The sequence below is a fragment of the Heptranchias perlo genome, chromosome 13 (genome assembly GCF_035084215.1).
Source record: "Heptranchias perlo isolate sHepPer1 chromosome 13, sHepPer1.hap1, whole genome shotgun sequence".
In the NCBI taxonomy this organism is placed as follows: domain Eukaryota; kingdom Metazoa; phylum Chordata; class Chondrichthyes; order Hexanchiformes; family Hexanchidae; genus Heptranchias; species Heptranchias perlo.
Window position 1 is genome coordinate 7,393,119 of NC_090337.1, and position 15,213 is coordinate 7,408,331.

The window sequence follows — 15,213 nt, forward strand, 5'->3', positions numbered from 1 at the left end:
ATCCACAACATCCTGACTCAGACGCAAGAGTGCTACCAACTGAGCTATGGCTGACATAGAAGTGATCATTTGAAGCAGAGACCATTTGCCTCCATTTTACATTTCAAGTTTATTGAAAAATAGCATTGATTTCTAAACCCTTTCTTTCGCATTTTCCATTTCTGAATATTTTGCCTTAAAGGGACTAAATTGTGAACATGTGGCAAGGTGACATGAATTAAAGAGCTAGTGAATCTCAACACAAGGGATCTAATTCCTAAATCCTTTGAAAAACAAAAGAATAAAACAACCTAGGGGATAAAACTATTCCCGCACCCATGTTTGTATTGAATTGATTTACTGCATTTGATAAAAACCTACCTGTACTTTCTGTTAAAGTGCTGGTGAAATTTATCTGCGCTCTATTAGCACTTTCAGATGATTTCATTGTGTAATATTTACTAACATGTTCACATGATTTTGTGGGCTAATTATTAACATGCTCGGATGATATTTATTAACATATTCAGTTGATTTTATTGTGTATTGTTTGTTAATGTGTCCTGATGACATTTTTTGTGTTTACTATTCGCTGAAGTGTTCATGTCACATTCCTCCTGGGAACTCGATCACACATTCAAGCGATATTTCTCTGCATCCTCTAACATTTTTGATCCCTATTTGTTACCTGGGTGTTGTTGGATCTTATATTTTACAGTGTGTTTGGGTGACACTTCACGATTTGTTATTGTTTGGGTGACACTGTGTGCTATTTGTTGGTGTGTTTGGCTGAATCTATATTCTGTGGGTTGTGAGATTTGACTGAAAGTCGTCCGTTGCCACGGGTCAGTGAAATCGCTTTCATCTTATTTCCCAATAAATGTGGGTGAACTTTGAGGGTGTGCTACTTCTTAACCCTTTTGGGTACAATTTCTGCGTGCTATTTGTTAACACGTGGAATCCAGGGTGCCTTGGCACTTTGGATACAAAACTGGCTTAGTGGCAGAAGGCAGAGAGTGATGGTCGAAGGTTGTTTTTGTGACTGGAAGCCTGTGGCCAGTGGGGTACCACAGGGATCGGTGCTGGGTCCTTTGCTGTTTGTGGTCTACATTAATGACTTGGATATGAATGTAAAAGGTATGATCAGTAAGTTCGCTGATGATACAAAAATTGGTAGGGTGGTAAATAGCGAGGAGGATAGCCTCAGTCTGCAGGACGATATAGATGGGTTGGTCAGATGGGCGGAATAGTGGCAAATGGAATTTAACCCGGAAAAGTGCGAGGTGATGCACTTTGGAGGGACTAAAAATGCAAGGGAATACACAATGAATGGGAGGACCCTAGGCAAGACAGAGGGTCAGAGGGATCTTGGTGTGCAAGTTCACAGATCCCTGAAGGCGGCGGAACAGGTAGATAAGGTGGTAAAGAAGGCATATGGGATACTTGCCTTTATTAGCCGAGGCATAGAATATAAGAGCAAGGAGGTTATGATGGAGCTGTATAAAACACTGGTTAGGCCACAGCTGGAGTACTGTGTGCAGTTCTGGTCGCTACACTACAGGAAGGATGTGATCGCTTTGGAGAGGGTGCAGAGGAGATTCACCAGGATGTTTCCAGGGCTGGAGCGCTTCAGCTATGAAGAGAGACTGGGAAGATTGGGTTTGTTTTCCTTGGAGCAGAGGAGGCTGAGGGGGGACATGATTGAGGTGTACAAAATTATGAGGGGCACAGATAGGATGGATACTAAGGAGCTTTTTCCCTTCGTTGAGGGTTCTATAACAAGGGGACATAGATTCAAGGTAAAAGGCGGGAGGTTTAGAGGGGATTTGTGAAAGAACTTTTTCACCCAGAGGGTGGTTGGAGTCTGGAACTCACTGCCTGAAAGGGTTGTGGAGGCAGGAACCCTCACAACATTCAAGAAGCATTTGGATGAGCACTTGAAATGCCATAGCATACAAGGCTACGGACCAAATGCTGGAATATGGGATTAGAGTAGACAGGGCTTGATGGCCGGCGCGGACACGATGGGCCGAAGGGCCTCTATCCGTGCTGTATAACTCTATAACTCTATGACTCTATGACATTGGCTTGTAATTCCTCTGTGCTAAAATGTTCAGCTGGCATCCCGCTTGATGCTATTTCTTAAAACTTTTGAGTGAAATTGCTTGGTACACAATTTTCAACTGACCGCCCTGTTAATGGAAATTAAAACCGGGAGGTTTCTTTAACAGGCGACCGATCCACAATGCCAGTTTTGCGCCCGGGTGTAAGTTGAAAATCTACCCCTGTATTTGTCAACGCGCTTGGCTGAAGTTGATATTTTTAATTTGTGATATGGTCAATTAAACTCAAACAGATTAACAATGCTCCTAAGACGCAGAACTGTTACCTGAACATCTTGAAAATCGGGGTAGCGTCTACGGGGTAGATCTTGATTGTGCGACAGTGAAAAATGGGCGAAAGCGAGCCCACAGTGTGTTTTACATTTCTTCCAATTTTTATTTTCATTAAATCGGGAGAGATGTAAAATGGGCTGACGGCTCGCTATCATCCCGTTGTACACTGCGGCACAAGATCACGTTCTACCCATAGGAGTTAATGCTCCAGGCATGGAGGATTGCTCGACTGGAAGACATATGAGACACCCAAGCACCTGTACCAATAATGCATTGGTTATGGCACGCATTCAACATTCTATCATGGCAAGTTGCGAAATAGAATTGAATAAATCTAGTAACGAGTGGACCGTCACCAGAAATAAATCGCTATTAAACTTCTGGACGGTTGTAACAACGCAACTGGTTCACTAATTTGCTTACAGAGTAGGGAGCCTGCCACCCCTACCTGGCATAGCCTACATGGGACTCCAGTTAGGTGTAGGTGGTTGACTTTTAATACCTTCTGAAGCGGCCTAGCAGGTCACTCCATTGTAAACTGAATAGAAAGCCCATTGCCATCTTCTCAAGGCAACTAGAGTTTGGGCAATAGATGTGGCCTTGGCAGCATCGCCTGCAGCCCAAGAACAAATTAAACAGAAAAGATCAGAGCACCTGAATCTTTATAAGCGTTCTGAAAGACGAATGCCATCAACTTGTGCTAAGTAAAATTTCGACAGAAGCCCTTTCCTATCCAGCATAGACATTCGCCATCGACGTCTCGTTGTAGGGAGGAGGGCGATCATTGAAGTGAGGGAAGGGATTCGGTTGTGCTGATGGGTTGTTATACACCACAATGACGGGCTGAAAAGAAAACAAATACATGAATTTTTAAAATTTGAGCACAGAAGGAGGCCATTCAGCCCATTGCGGCTATCTTTTTAAAAATTCGTTTATGGGATGTGGGCTTCGCGGGCAAGGCCAGCCTTTATTGCACATCCCTAATTGCCCTTGAGAAGGTGGTGGTGAGCCGCCTTCTTGAACCGCTGCAGGCGTGTGGTGAAGGTTCTCCCACAGTGCTGTTAGGAAGGAAGTTACAGAATTTTGACCAAGCGACTATCTGAAACAGTTGGACCCATTTCCTTACCCCTTTCCCTATTTGGCCAATCACGTTTGTGCTGGTTCTCTGCCACAACTATCAACATTTATCAATCAACCAACATCACAAAAAAAAAGATTATCTGATCATTATTTCTTTGCTGTTTGTGGGACCGTCTTGTGCTCAAATCGGCTGCCGCGTTTCCTACATTACAACTGTGACTACACTTCAAAAGCACTTCGTTGGCTGTAAAACACTTCATGATGTCCTAAGGTTGTGAATGCTAGCTTATATAAATGCTAGTCTTTCATTCTTTCTTCAGCTCCATTCTCCTGCCTTTTTTCCCTCAAATATTTATCCACTTTCCATTTAAAATCTATCATGGACTCTGCTTCCACCATTGCTATTATGGTCGAATAAAGCACTGTATAACATAATATACTTGACCTCTCCCCTCATTTCTCTGGTGGTGATCTTAAATTTTTGCCCTTTTTTTAGGGAGTCACTGACCAGTTGAAATAATTTTCCCCAATTTACCTCATCAAAAACCCACATCATTTTGAACACTGCTATCCAAGCTCCTCTTAACTTTCTTTAATATGTGACACTAATTAAAGAGCTCTTGAGTTCAAATATGTATATAGTCGAGGAGAAGTTAATGAAAACTTTAATCATCCAGCATACAGCAACAATCACAGATAAACACAAAGGCAGTTAAATATTCTCAGAAACAACAAAATTCAAATAACTCACTGAAAAGCAAACAGGAGTGGAAAGGTCAGAAAAATGTATTTGCAAGGTAATTATTTGCTGAACACCATTGTTGAACAGTCCATAATTGTTTTTACAAGGGAATTAGAAAGAAAAAGGACTTGCATTTATATAGTGAGCTCAGGGCGTCCCAATGCGCTTTACGGCCAATTTACTTTTGAAATGTATTCACTGTTGTAATGTAGGAAACGCGGCAACCACTTAGCACACAGTAAGGTTCCACAAACTGCAACATTGTAATGACCAGATAATTTGTTTTCAGGTGTTGTTTGAGGGATAAATATTGTTCGCAGAGAACTCCCTTGCTCTTTTTCAGAATAGTATCATGGGGTCTTTTAAGTCCACCTGAGAGGGCAGACGGGGCCTTAGTTTAACATTTAATTTGAAAGACAGCACTTGCTGACAGTGCCACACTCCCTCAGTACTACGCTAGAATGTGTGCTCAAGTCTCTGGTATGAGGCTTGAATCCATAACCTTTTGATTCAGAGGCAAGAATAGACCAGCTGAGACACGGCTAACACCTGACTAGAGTGCTCTTTGAAGAAGAGGAATATTAAAGAGCATTAAGAGCAAGTGGAATTAGACTAGGCTAAGAAATCAAAAACACGAGGAGAAAAAGGAGGTGCAGATTTGATAGGCCAAGTCACCGTTTCTGTGGGCTAACAGTCCAGGATTGTAACCTTGGTTGGTATAACCTTGCTGTAGTCCAGAGCACTTCTTTGGCTTAACTGTTATCCTGTAGAAATACTGGGCTGGGGATGGACAATGGGAGTCAATAAAAATGGTGGGAGGTCGATTTTAACTGTTCCCGCCGAGCGGGGAGCGGGCAGCAGCATTTTGGCCACCTGACTTGACTTTCCATTGACTTCAGTCGGGTGGGGTTTAAAACCTGCTGAGCCCCAACGGCTAAAATAAACCCATACATGCTTTTCTAAAATGGGAAAGGGAGAAATTATACGTGTGCACTGTACAGTAGTGATAAGAGTCTTAGATGAATTCAGTATTTAACTTACCACTGGTGTTGTGTTGCAACACGTCACAGCTTTACAGTTAAAGCATGAAATTGCAATGGATATTGCCGCGTTAAGCAGTGACAGCACTAGAAGTATGGCCAAACATACAACTGTGCCAATCTGTAAAGTCTAAAACACAAATAAATTAATTTGGGCAACAAGCAGTTAAAAATACTGCTTAATTATGGCTCAGTATCAACATAACTTGGCACGTACCTTATATTGTCCACAGTCATAACAATATGGCACAATGGTAAAGTTCACAGAATACATTATTATAGCCGGTAAGCAGAAAATGGTACTGATGATGTTCATTGATAAACAACCACTGATCTGGAAATAAACAAATTACAAAACACATGAGAAAACATGGAAGAAGGAAAAGGCCATTTGACCCATCAAGCCCACTCCTACTTCAGCCTATATGCAATCTACCCCTATCATTGAATCTACCCAAACCCATTCGATGTCCTGAGGGAAAGCTCTTCATACATACTCCCCTCTCCCCAACTGATACTGAGCCATAATTAAGCAATATTTTTAACTGCTTGTTCCCCAAATTAATTAATTTGTGTTTAAGATTTTACAGATTGGCACAGTTGCTTGTTTGGCCATACTTCTAGTGCTCTCATTGCTTAACGTGGCAGTCAAACAAACATCCACAGTATTAATTCATCCTAACATCTATACTTCTGGTCCAGTGCGCTCCACAGACAATAATCCTTCTCTCTCAGCAACAAAGGTAACAGTCGGGTTTATTTTCCTTTGGTGCCGTACTGGTTAACACGTTCCCATAAAATTGCATTCTGCACAAACTTAATGCAGTATTAATTTAGGTATTTTATGTCAAAACAGCAATTGCTATGTAAATGTACATCACAGAGGAATTGTACACAAACTCACTCACCAATGCGCTGCTGGAGGCAATTAAATATTTACGTCTTAGGCCACATTTAGATTTAAGAAAAGTTAGAATGAGGAAAGGCAACTGGAACCATCCTGTGTGTGCCTGAATTGGAACGTTTTCCATTCAACATTCTTGTTGAATTAATGTTGTGATCATCTAGGTGAGGGGTATGACTGCTGAGAAATGGATGGCTTTCTATTTCAGGAGTCCAGTGGTCCCATCAAGTACTCCTAAGTCAGGCTCCACACAGGCTAGATGTGGGCTGAAGTTCTCTCCACGTTGCCCCAAACCATCCCAGTGCAGATGCAGCATGGGTTAGATAGAGAGTAATGCTCCTTCTGCACTGTCCCAGCAAACAATCCCAGTGCAGGTACAGCACGGGTTAGATACAGAATAATGCTCCTTCTACATTGCCCCATCAAACACTTCCAGGACTGATACAACAGGGGTTAGATGCAGAGTACAGGTTCATCTACACTGTCCATTGAACACTCCCATATTAAGCAAATCAGTTTAGATGCACTAGCTACTCCACCATCAGAGCGAATTGTCATTAATCCTCTATCTGACTCCATTTGTACCTAGTTTCTAGAGGTGGAAATAGATCATCTCACCTCCTTTACCGCACAAGTGCCATGAAAGAAAGGTAACTTTCATCCACTTTGATTGGCTGGATTTGAAGCCAGATCCCAATTGTGGAAGGATTGGATTTTCACCCACAGCACCACCTTATCCCTTCATTCTATTCTAAAGTTTTCAATTCTTGCAAATTAAAATAATTGGGATTTAGTATGACATAATAACCAGTAACAACATCTTGCTGGTTTTCCACCTTGAGTGATGACATTAATTGTAAACCAACAATTGCAAAACCATCATTTGAGCAAGTCCTTACCAGACACTGAGTTGGTGTCTTCTCAACAGCTACAGCAAGTGACCCTGCAATAATGAACTTTAAAAACACATTTCATATTAGAGAGCAAACTTCAAATAATTGAATAGCCATTGAAAAATGTATTTTTGTCTTTTCTAAATTCTCCTCTCCTCAAGCTACAGGCGTATATTCGTCTCTGGTTCTCAATACTCCTTGCCTCCCTTTGATTTCTCACCCAGATAGCCATTGTTCCTGTTTGAACATGCAAAGAAAGTGAATGAGCCATGGTGGTGGTGGGGGGGGGGGGGGGTTGGGGGGCATCAAAGCTGAGACTGACCCTGTTTTACTTGACTATGTTCCAAATTGGAGTCACTGAATAATGATCAGAGGAAGGTACCCAGGAGCCGCTTGAGGTTTTCAGTGACTGGAAGGCACCACAGGGACAGGAGTGCATAGTCGATCAGCGCAAAGGCATTTTGGTTTAATCTGGTTTATTTGGTGCATCAAAGGAAAATTAAAAAAAACTGTTTGATTTTTTTGGTGGCACCTTAGACTTTTAGGGTTCTAGACATTGGGGTAACCCGGTGTCTTTTTTGTACAGGTTTTACTCAAAGATGAGGAACCCAGGAGGATCTTTCCTTCTCGAGAACAGGGTACCGAGGACAGTCATAAACTCTCTATAACGTGCTCAGGTGAGATCGTCTGACCACAGACATGGGATAGAATTAAGGGGATAGAAATTGGTTACGGCCCATTTTCGAGCACGTAACCAATAGTCCGGAACCGGGAGGCCCGAGGTTCGCCTTAACAACGGCAGATGGCGGGCCGCAGCAGCCCTCATGAGTGCTGTGGACCCGGGAGGAGCACTGCTGCTCCACCTGACTCCAGTTCAAGCTGCAACAAAAATGTAATTACGTTTTTGGTGGCGGCCGTTTGCTTGCCCGCACCCATGACAGGAAAGGAGCAGGCCCGGCGTCTGCTCCACGAAAGGCATTCCAATTTGGCAGAAGGGTCCTAAAACAGGCGTCAGGCCCTTCACTGGCAGATGCAAGGGGTCTAAAGTCAGTTTTAGGCGGCCGCCTGCGATGCCTGAAAGATGGCCTTACTCAATATGGGGTCAGACATATTTCCGGCCTCATTTGGGTGTGGACATAGCCCCCTGAAATTGGTACTTTTTGCCCCGGTTTGTTGCCCAGAAAATGAACGCAATGATGACCCATTTCATCCATGGCTGAATACCACATAGGCCACTGCATTTGCATTTGAACTTTGATACATGTCTTAAAACTTTGGAGAGGACCTTAAATCAAACGTGGAATAAAATTCCACCCGAACTGCCTGGAGCACAAACATGGTTAGGATCCATACATCTGGCAGCCTATTATATTTTTTTCTAAAAAATGCTTGGGTAAAATCACACATCCAGTAGATTTGGGATATTTATGTAAATTGTGATGGATAATTAGTGTAGAGGTCATTCAGCCTCATGGATTGCTCATTCTTTTCACAGGCCATGTACAACCCATTCTGCATGGACTGTGTACAACCCCTTTTGATTCCCCGAGGAAAGATTGTCTCCAAACCACCCCCTGTAGCACAAAGATCATTTGCCATTATCTTAGCCCATGTATCCAGCAAAACATTACAATCACCCATTGCAGTATACAACTGCCTCCTAAATGAATCCAAGTGGTCTTTGACGTTACTATCACTATCCAGAGGTCAATTCCAAGTATTAATTACTTTTAGGCTGATGAATGTACGTACATCAATCCTAAATTTACCTTTCGCCGGCACACCGATCTGTCCTTATCTCCTGAATTCAACATCCTACACCAATTATTTTCCTTCCCAAGACATTTTCATTTTTCTAGGTCAATACAGTTATAAAACGGAAGTATAAAAGGACTGTTAAAAATAAAGTAAAAGGAATAACTATTAAATGCGAGTTAAACTACCTGTACAGCAAAGTACAGTGTCCAAAATAAAACGGGGGAACTGGAGGCAATAATCCATAGCAAGGAACCAGATATAGTAGGAATAACTGAAATATGGCTACATAAAGAACAGGACTGGCAACTAAATATTGCAGGTTATAAGATAATCAGAAAGGACAGGGAAGAAAGAAGTGGAGGGAGGGGGAGGGTTAGTAGCTGTGCTAATTAGAGATAACATAATGGCAGTAGAAAAAGGGACATATCTAAAAGAAGGCTAGGAACAGAATTCCTATGTAATGAAATAAAAGATAAGAAGGGATCGATCACGCGAATAGGGATATGCTGCAAACCACCTAATAGTGGAAAGGAGGTGGAGGAAGAAAATTGTAAGCAAATGTGTGAAATGAGTAAAGGGCAAAGAATGTTAATCATGGGAGATTTTAACTACCCCCAAATAAACTGGCAAGAAGAGGTAGGTAAAGGGATGCAAGGAATGGAGTTGTTACAATGTGTGCAGGATTCCTTTCTTACCCAGTATGTAAAAAACCCAGCAAGAGTGTAAGCTCAGCTTGATCTAGTAACGGGAAATGAACCAGAACAGATAAGAGAAGAGTATGGGGAAAAGCTAGGCAATAGCAATCACAATATAATCAAGTTTAAGATAAAGGTTGAGAAGGACATAAGTAAGACAAAGAGTAAAATATTAAAATGGAAACAGAAACTGATTTTAAGGGAATGAGAAAAAACTAGGGAAAATAACTTAGAAAATGTACTGACAAATAAAGAAATAGAACAGCAGTGGGAAACATTTCAAACGGAGATCAATAAAGTCCAGGAGAAATATATTCCACTAAAAAGCAAGACTAGCCAGTAATGACACACCATGGATGAATAAAGAATTAAGGGCAACACTGAAACTAAAGAAAGGGCACACACTAAGTACATAGACAACAAATGAGAGGATGAGAAGGGATATGTATGATAAACTCAGAGGCAATGACAGCAAAATGGCAGAAATATTAAGTAATTGCTTTGCCTTTGTATTTAACAGGGAGACAAACATGTTGGGCATGATATTAGAAGAAGAGATCAAAAAAGATATAAAGACATTTAAGATAGAAATGTATTAAGATAATTGATAAACGAATCAAACCTAGAGAGGATGAAACCCTTTGTCTGGATGGATTGCATCTGCGCATATTACAAGAAGTTGGAGAAGAGATAACAGAGGCAATATTACGAATATATATATAAATTCATGAGAAAAGGGAATAGTGCTAGAGGACTGGTGGACAGCTAATGTGATTCCTATATTTAAAAAGGGAGATAGAACCAGTTCAGGTAGCTTAAAATCAGTGGTAGGAAAGATAATGGAATCCTTACTCAAAGATGTAATAGAAAAACAGTTAGAAGCCGAAAATATAATAAAGAATAGTCAGCACGGATTTAAAAAGGGAAGGTCATACTTTATCAACCTTATTGAATTCTTTGAAGAAATAACAGAAAGGGTAGACAAGGGTAATGCAATAGATTAAAATATATTTGATTTTTCAAAAGGTCTCCGATAAGGTGCTACATAGATTCATGACTAAGGTCAGAGCATATGGAGTCAGGGGACAAGTAGCAGAATGGATAGCAAGCTGGCTACAAAACAGAAAACAGGGAGTAGAGATTAAAGGTAGTTACTCAGACTGGCAAAAGGTGGGAAATGGTGTTCCACAGGATCGGTGCTGGGACCACTGTTGTTCACAATTTACATAAACGATTTGGACTCAGGAATCAGAAGTACAATTTCAAAATTTGCGGATGACACCAGACTGGGGGATATAGTTAATACTGAGGAGGACTGTGACAAAATACAGAAAGACATTAATAAACTTGCAGAATGGGCGTGTAATTGGCAATTGACTTTCAATATAGATAAGTGTGATAGGAAGAATAAGCGGGCCACATACTGCTTGGATAATAAGAATGTAAATGGGGTAGGGGAGCAGAGGGATCTGGGGGTACAGATACACAAATCACTAAAAGTAGCGCCATTAAAAAAGGTAAACCAAGCAATAGTGTTCTGGAGGGATAGAATTGAAAAGCTGAGAAATTATGTTAAACTTATATAGAACCTTTGTTGGACCACACTTGGAGTACTGTGAACAGTTCTGGTCTCCATATTATAAATAGGATATAAAGGCAGTGGAGAAGTTGCAAAAAAGATTTACTAGAATGATACCAGATCTGAGAAGTTATACCTATCAGGAAAGACTGAGCAGGCTGGGACTCTTTTCTCTAGAAAAGAGAAGATACAGGGGTGACCTGATAGAGGACTTTAAGTTTATGAAAGGGGTTGACTGGTTAGACATAGAGAAGATGTTTCCACTTGCGAATGAGACAAGAACTAGGGGCCATAAATATAAGATAGTCACTAATAAATCCAACAGGGAATTCAGGAGAAACGTCTTTACCCAGAGTGGTTAGTAGGTGGAACTCGCTACCACAAGGAATATTTGAAGCGACTAGCATAGATGCATTTAAGGTGAAGCTAGAAAAACACATGAGGGGGAAAGGAATTGAAGGATATGTTGATAAGGTTAGATGAAGAAGTGGTAGGAGGAGGCTCGCATGGAGTATTAATACTGGCATGGACCTGTTGTGCCGAATGGCCAGTTTCTGTGCTGTACATTCTATGTAATTCTTATTATCTCTTGCATGCTGCATTGACGTTGGTTACCTCAGCTGGCACAGATCCACTTGATCTTCAAACCTCGTGTTGCCAAAACTTAATGATTTCATCAACAATTTACCAATTTTGCAATGTTGTTTTTTGTATACGATTCACCGTAAAGGAGAGCCAAGCATTGAAATTCTGTGCACATTAAAGAAATGAAGCAAAATCGAAAAGGAAACTATTCTGGAAGTGTTGATGAACATTTCATTACCTGGTTTATCTAGAACGGTTTGTTCCATCTATTGGAGTTATGTAAAGGACCTGGAAAATCCCCATAGAATTTCACTATTTGGGAGTTGACGGTGCTTCTGAACAACACTTCACCCTCAGTGAGCATTACCACAAAAAGAGACTGGCCGTTCGCACCATACTTTGTGGAAAGTTGCCAAAACAGAATTGCTGCTAGATCCTGCCGAACGGCAGTCAGACAGAGAAAGCCGTGCAATTTTATGTTCTTGTGTTCGTAAGCGGTACTTACTAGAACTCCAGTCCACCAGGGAGTCCCTACTGTTATGGAAAAGCCAGAAAATCGAATTGGTTTACTGCTGATTTGTATTGTTCCAATGAGCACGGCGATGATACCTGTCACGATCTCCGTTATCTGCAAGAACCAGGAAAATTAAAAAAAAATGTGGGGTTAGATCTTCAACTTGACACCCTGATGTAAAACTGGAGTTGCGGGTCACCCATCCGTTATAGAAAGCGCCCGGTTTTCACTTCCATTGAATTCTACCCTGTGTCCGGTTTATCTTACACATTTGCAACTTGGAAATCCTAAATGTTTGTCTTATTCTGCGATATTGCGGCAGATTTCTGCCTGAGTGGATCGTAGGAAAGAAAATTTGGTGGGGAGGATTGTTGGTAACAGAACTCGCCTGATTTTCTTTCCATTGAAATGATTACAAGGAAAATCTGACGTGTTCTGAAAGGGATGTTTGCTTCTTTCCACCGGATTTTCCTACCAATGCTTCAAGCCCAGGTGATAAAGGTGAAAATCTACCCCACTATGTATTTTTTTTATTCGTTCATGGGATGTGGGCTTCACTGGCAAGGCCATCATTTATTGCCCATTCCTAATTGCCCTTGAGAAGGTGGTGGTGAGCCGTCTTCTTGAACCGCTGCAGCCCGTGTGGTGAAGATTCTCCCACAGTGCTGTTAGGTAGGGAGATCGAGGATTTTGACCAAGTGATGATGAAGGAACATTGACATATTTCCAAGTCGGAATGGTTGTTTCCATGTGTCTGCTGCCCTTGTCCTTCTAGCTGGTAGAGCTCGTGGGTTTGGAAGGTCCTGTCGAAGAAGCCTTGGCGAGTTGCTGCAGTGCATCATGTCGATGGTACACACTGCAGCCACGGGGCGCCGGTGGTGAAGGGAGTGAATGTTTAGGGTGGTGCAAGGGGTGCCAATCAAGCAGGCTGCTTTGTCCTGGATGGTGTCGAGCTTCTTGAGCGTTGTTGAAGCTGCACTCATCCAGGCAAGTGGAGGGTATTCCTTCACACTCCTGACTTGTGCCTTGTAGATCGTGGAAGGGTTTTGGGGAGTCAGGAGGTGAGTCACTCGCCGCAGAACACCCAACCTCTGACCTGCAATCTTATAACAGAATCATGGAATCTTACAGCAACATAAGTAAACTAGTTAGCCCACCGTACCTCTGCCGGCTCTTTGAATGAGCTATCCAATTAACCGCACTCCCCAGCTCTTTCCCCGTAGCCCTGTAATTTTGTTCCCTTCAAATACTTATCCAATTCCCTTTTGAAAGTTACTATTGAATCTGTTTCCACCACCCTTTCAGGTAGTGCATTTCAGATCATAACAACTCGAGATGCAAACACATTACATTGAGGTGTAAAATTTGAAAGTTTGCTTGTCAGAATTTTTTTTCTAATTTCCTCCTCTTCTTCCAACACCCCAATTGATATGTGGCCCATGTGACTGCACTTCATGTATAGATCAAGGCAGTAATTACAACCTAGCTATTCACCTATGGGGGCATCAAAGCCAAGACCAATCTTGTCCTGACTCTAAATGCATATTAGCGAATCTCCTAGCAGAGGTCACTATATAGCCAACAGGAACTGATCCCCCCCCCCACCCACCCGCTAGCTGCGAGTACTGAGCCTTGTTGGAGGTTACATAGATTTATGTAGCAATTTAAAGCACAGAAACAGGTCATTTGGCCCATCTGGTCTATGCCGATGTTTATGCTCCACACGACACTCCTCCCAATCTGCTTCATCTAATCCTATCAGCCTTCTTCTATTCCTTTCTCCCTGATGTGCTTATCTAGTTTCCCCTTAAATGCGTCCATGCTATTTGCCTCAACTACTCCATGTGGTAATAATTTCGACATTCTAACCACTCTCTGGGTAAAGAAGTTTATCCTGAATTCCTTATTGGATTTATTGGTGACTGTCTTAGATATATAACCCCTAGTTTTGGACCCCAACCAAAAGGAAATATGTTCTTACGACCCTATCGAACCCCTTCATAATTTTAAGGACCCCCAACAGGTCAGCCCTCCGCCTTCTCTTTGCTACAGAAAAAAAATTCAGCCTGCTCAATCTTTCCTGATAGTTATAACCTCACAGTTTCAGTGTTGTCATTGTAAATCTTTTTTGTACTTTCTCCAGTATCTCTATAACCTTTTTCTATATCCTTGTTGCCAATCCAGCTGAGGACAGCTAACTCAACATAGAGCAGAGATCGAACCTGGGATCTTTCTGGCCTGTACAGCGTGGTAATGCCCTGCTATTATATCAAGTAACAAGGCCATCCAAGCCGCGTCAACACCGTTTTATATTGCTATATTAACCCTTTGTATTGGAATCGTTATTAGACTGCTTGGGTTGCGAAATTCTTTCCTGAACTGTATTTGACTAAAATTCTCCTCGTCAGACAAGACGCTTACGCCCAAGGCCTTGAGTTTTCCTTTAAGCATCTCCTGCACTCCCGGATTGTTTTGAGGGACCCTTGTAGCCATGTACGTTCCTTGGTTCAGTTGACCATTTTCGAAGTGTTGTATAAATTCAGGGGCGCTGGCCAGCGGCTGTGGTGGTGGGAGCAGGTTTGGTGCAAGAACAATTCCATCATTCTTTGACAAGGAAGCCATTTTGGTTGCGATTGTCTGAAAGACAAAACAGAGTTAAATGAGTCTTTTCTGATTTATAAACGAATCCATTATATATCTCAATTCTCATTCGTTAACTACATTAGTGACATCTTGTGCAATAATTTATGCACAATTCTGAATAAAATGCATATACAGCTGAACAGAAATGCTTTTATTCGTACAAACTTTGGGTAACTTGGGAATTGGAGAATGTGGATCCAGGAAAATTCTTCTTTTGATTTCAGGATTGCAGGATTGTGTGTGTGTGTGTGTGTGTGTGGCGGGGGGCACGTATATAAGGTGTGGGTGCTCAAAGAACATAAACTTTAGCAGCATTTTTCCAGTATGTGCATGATAGAATTGTGGAAGGAATTACCAGTGAGGTGGTGTAACAGAAAACTATGGACGATTTCAAAAAGGACTGGA

At 41.7% G+C, this 15,213-nt stretch overlaps 1 protein-coding gene across 1 annotated transcript; it reads right to left on the reverse strand.

Annotated features, from left to right (window-relative positions):
• Positions 1 to 3,104: 3,104 nt before the first annotated feature.
• LOC137330972 (membrane-spanning 4-domains subfamily A member 15-like) lies at positions 3,105 to 14,787 on the reverse strand. The gene is made up of 6 exons (XM_067994552.1): positions 14,587 to 14,787; positions 12,157 to 12,279; positions 7,041 to 7,097; positions 5,455 to 5,571; positions 5,239 to 5,367; positions 3,105 to 3,218 (listed from the first exon to the last, which is right to left on the reverse strand). Exons 1-6 carry the CDS (start codon positions 14,785 to 14,787, stop codon positions 3,105 to 3,107), a joined length of 741 nt encoding a protein of 246 aa, XP_067850653.1.
• Positions 14,788 to 15,213: the final 426 nt, after the last annotated feature.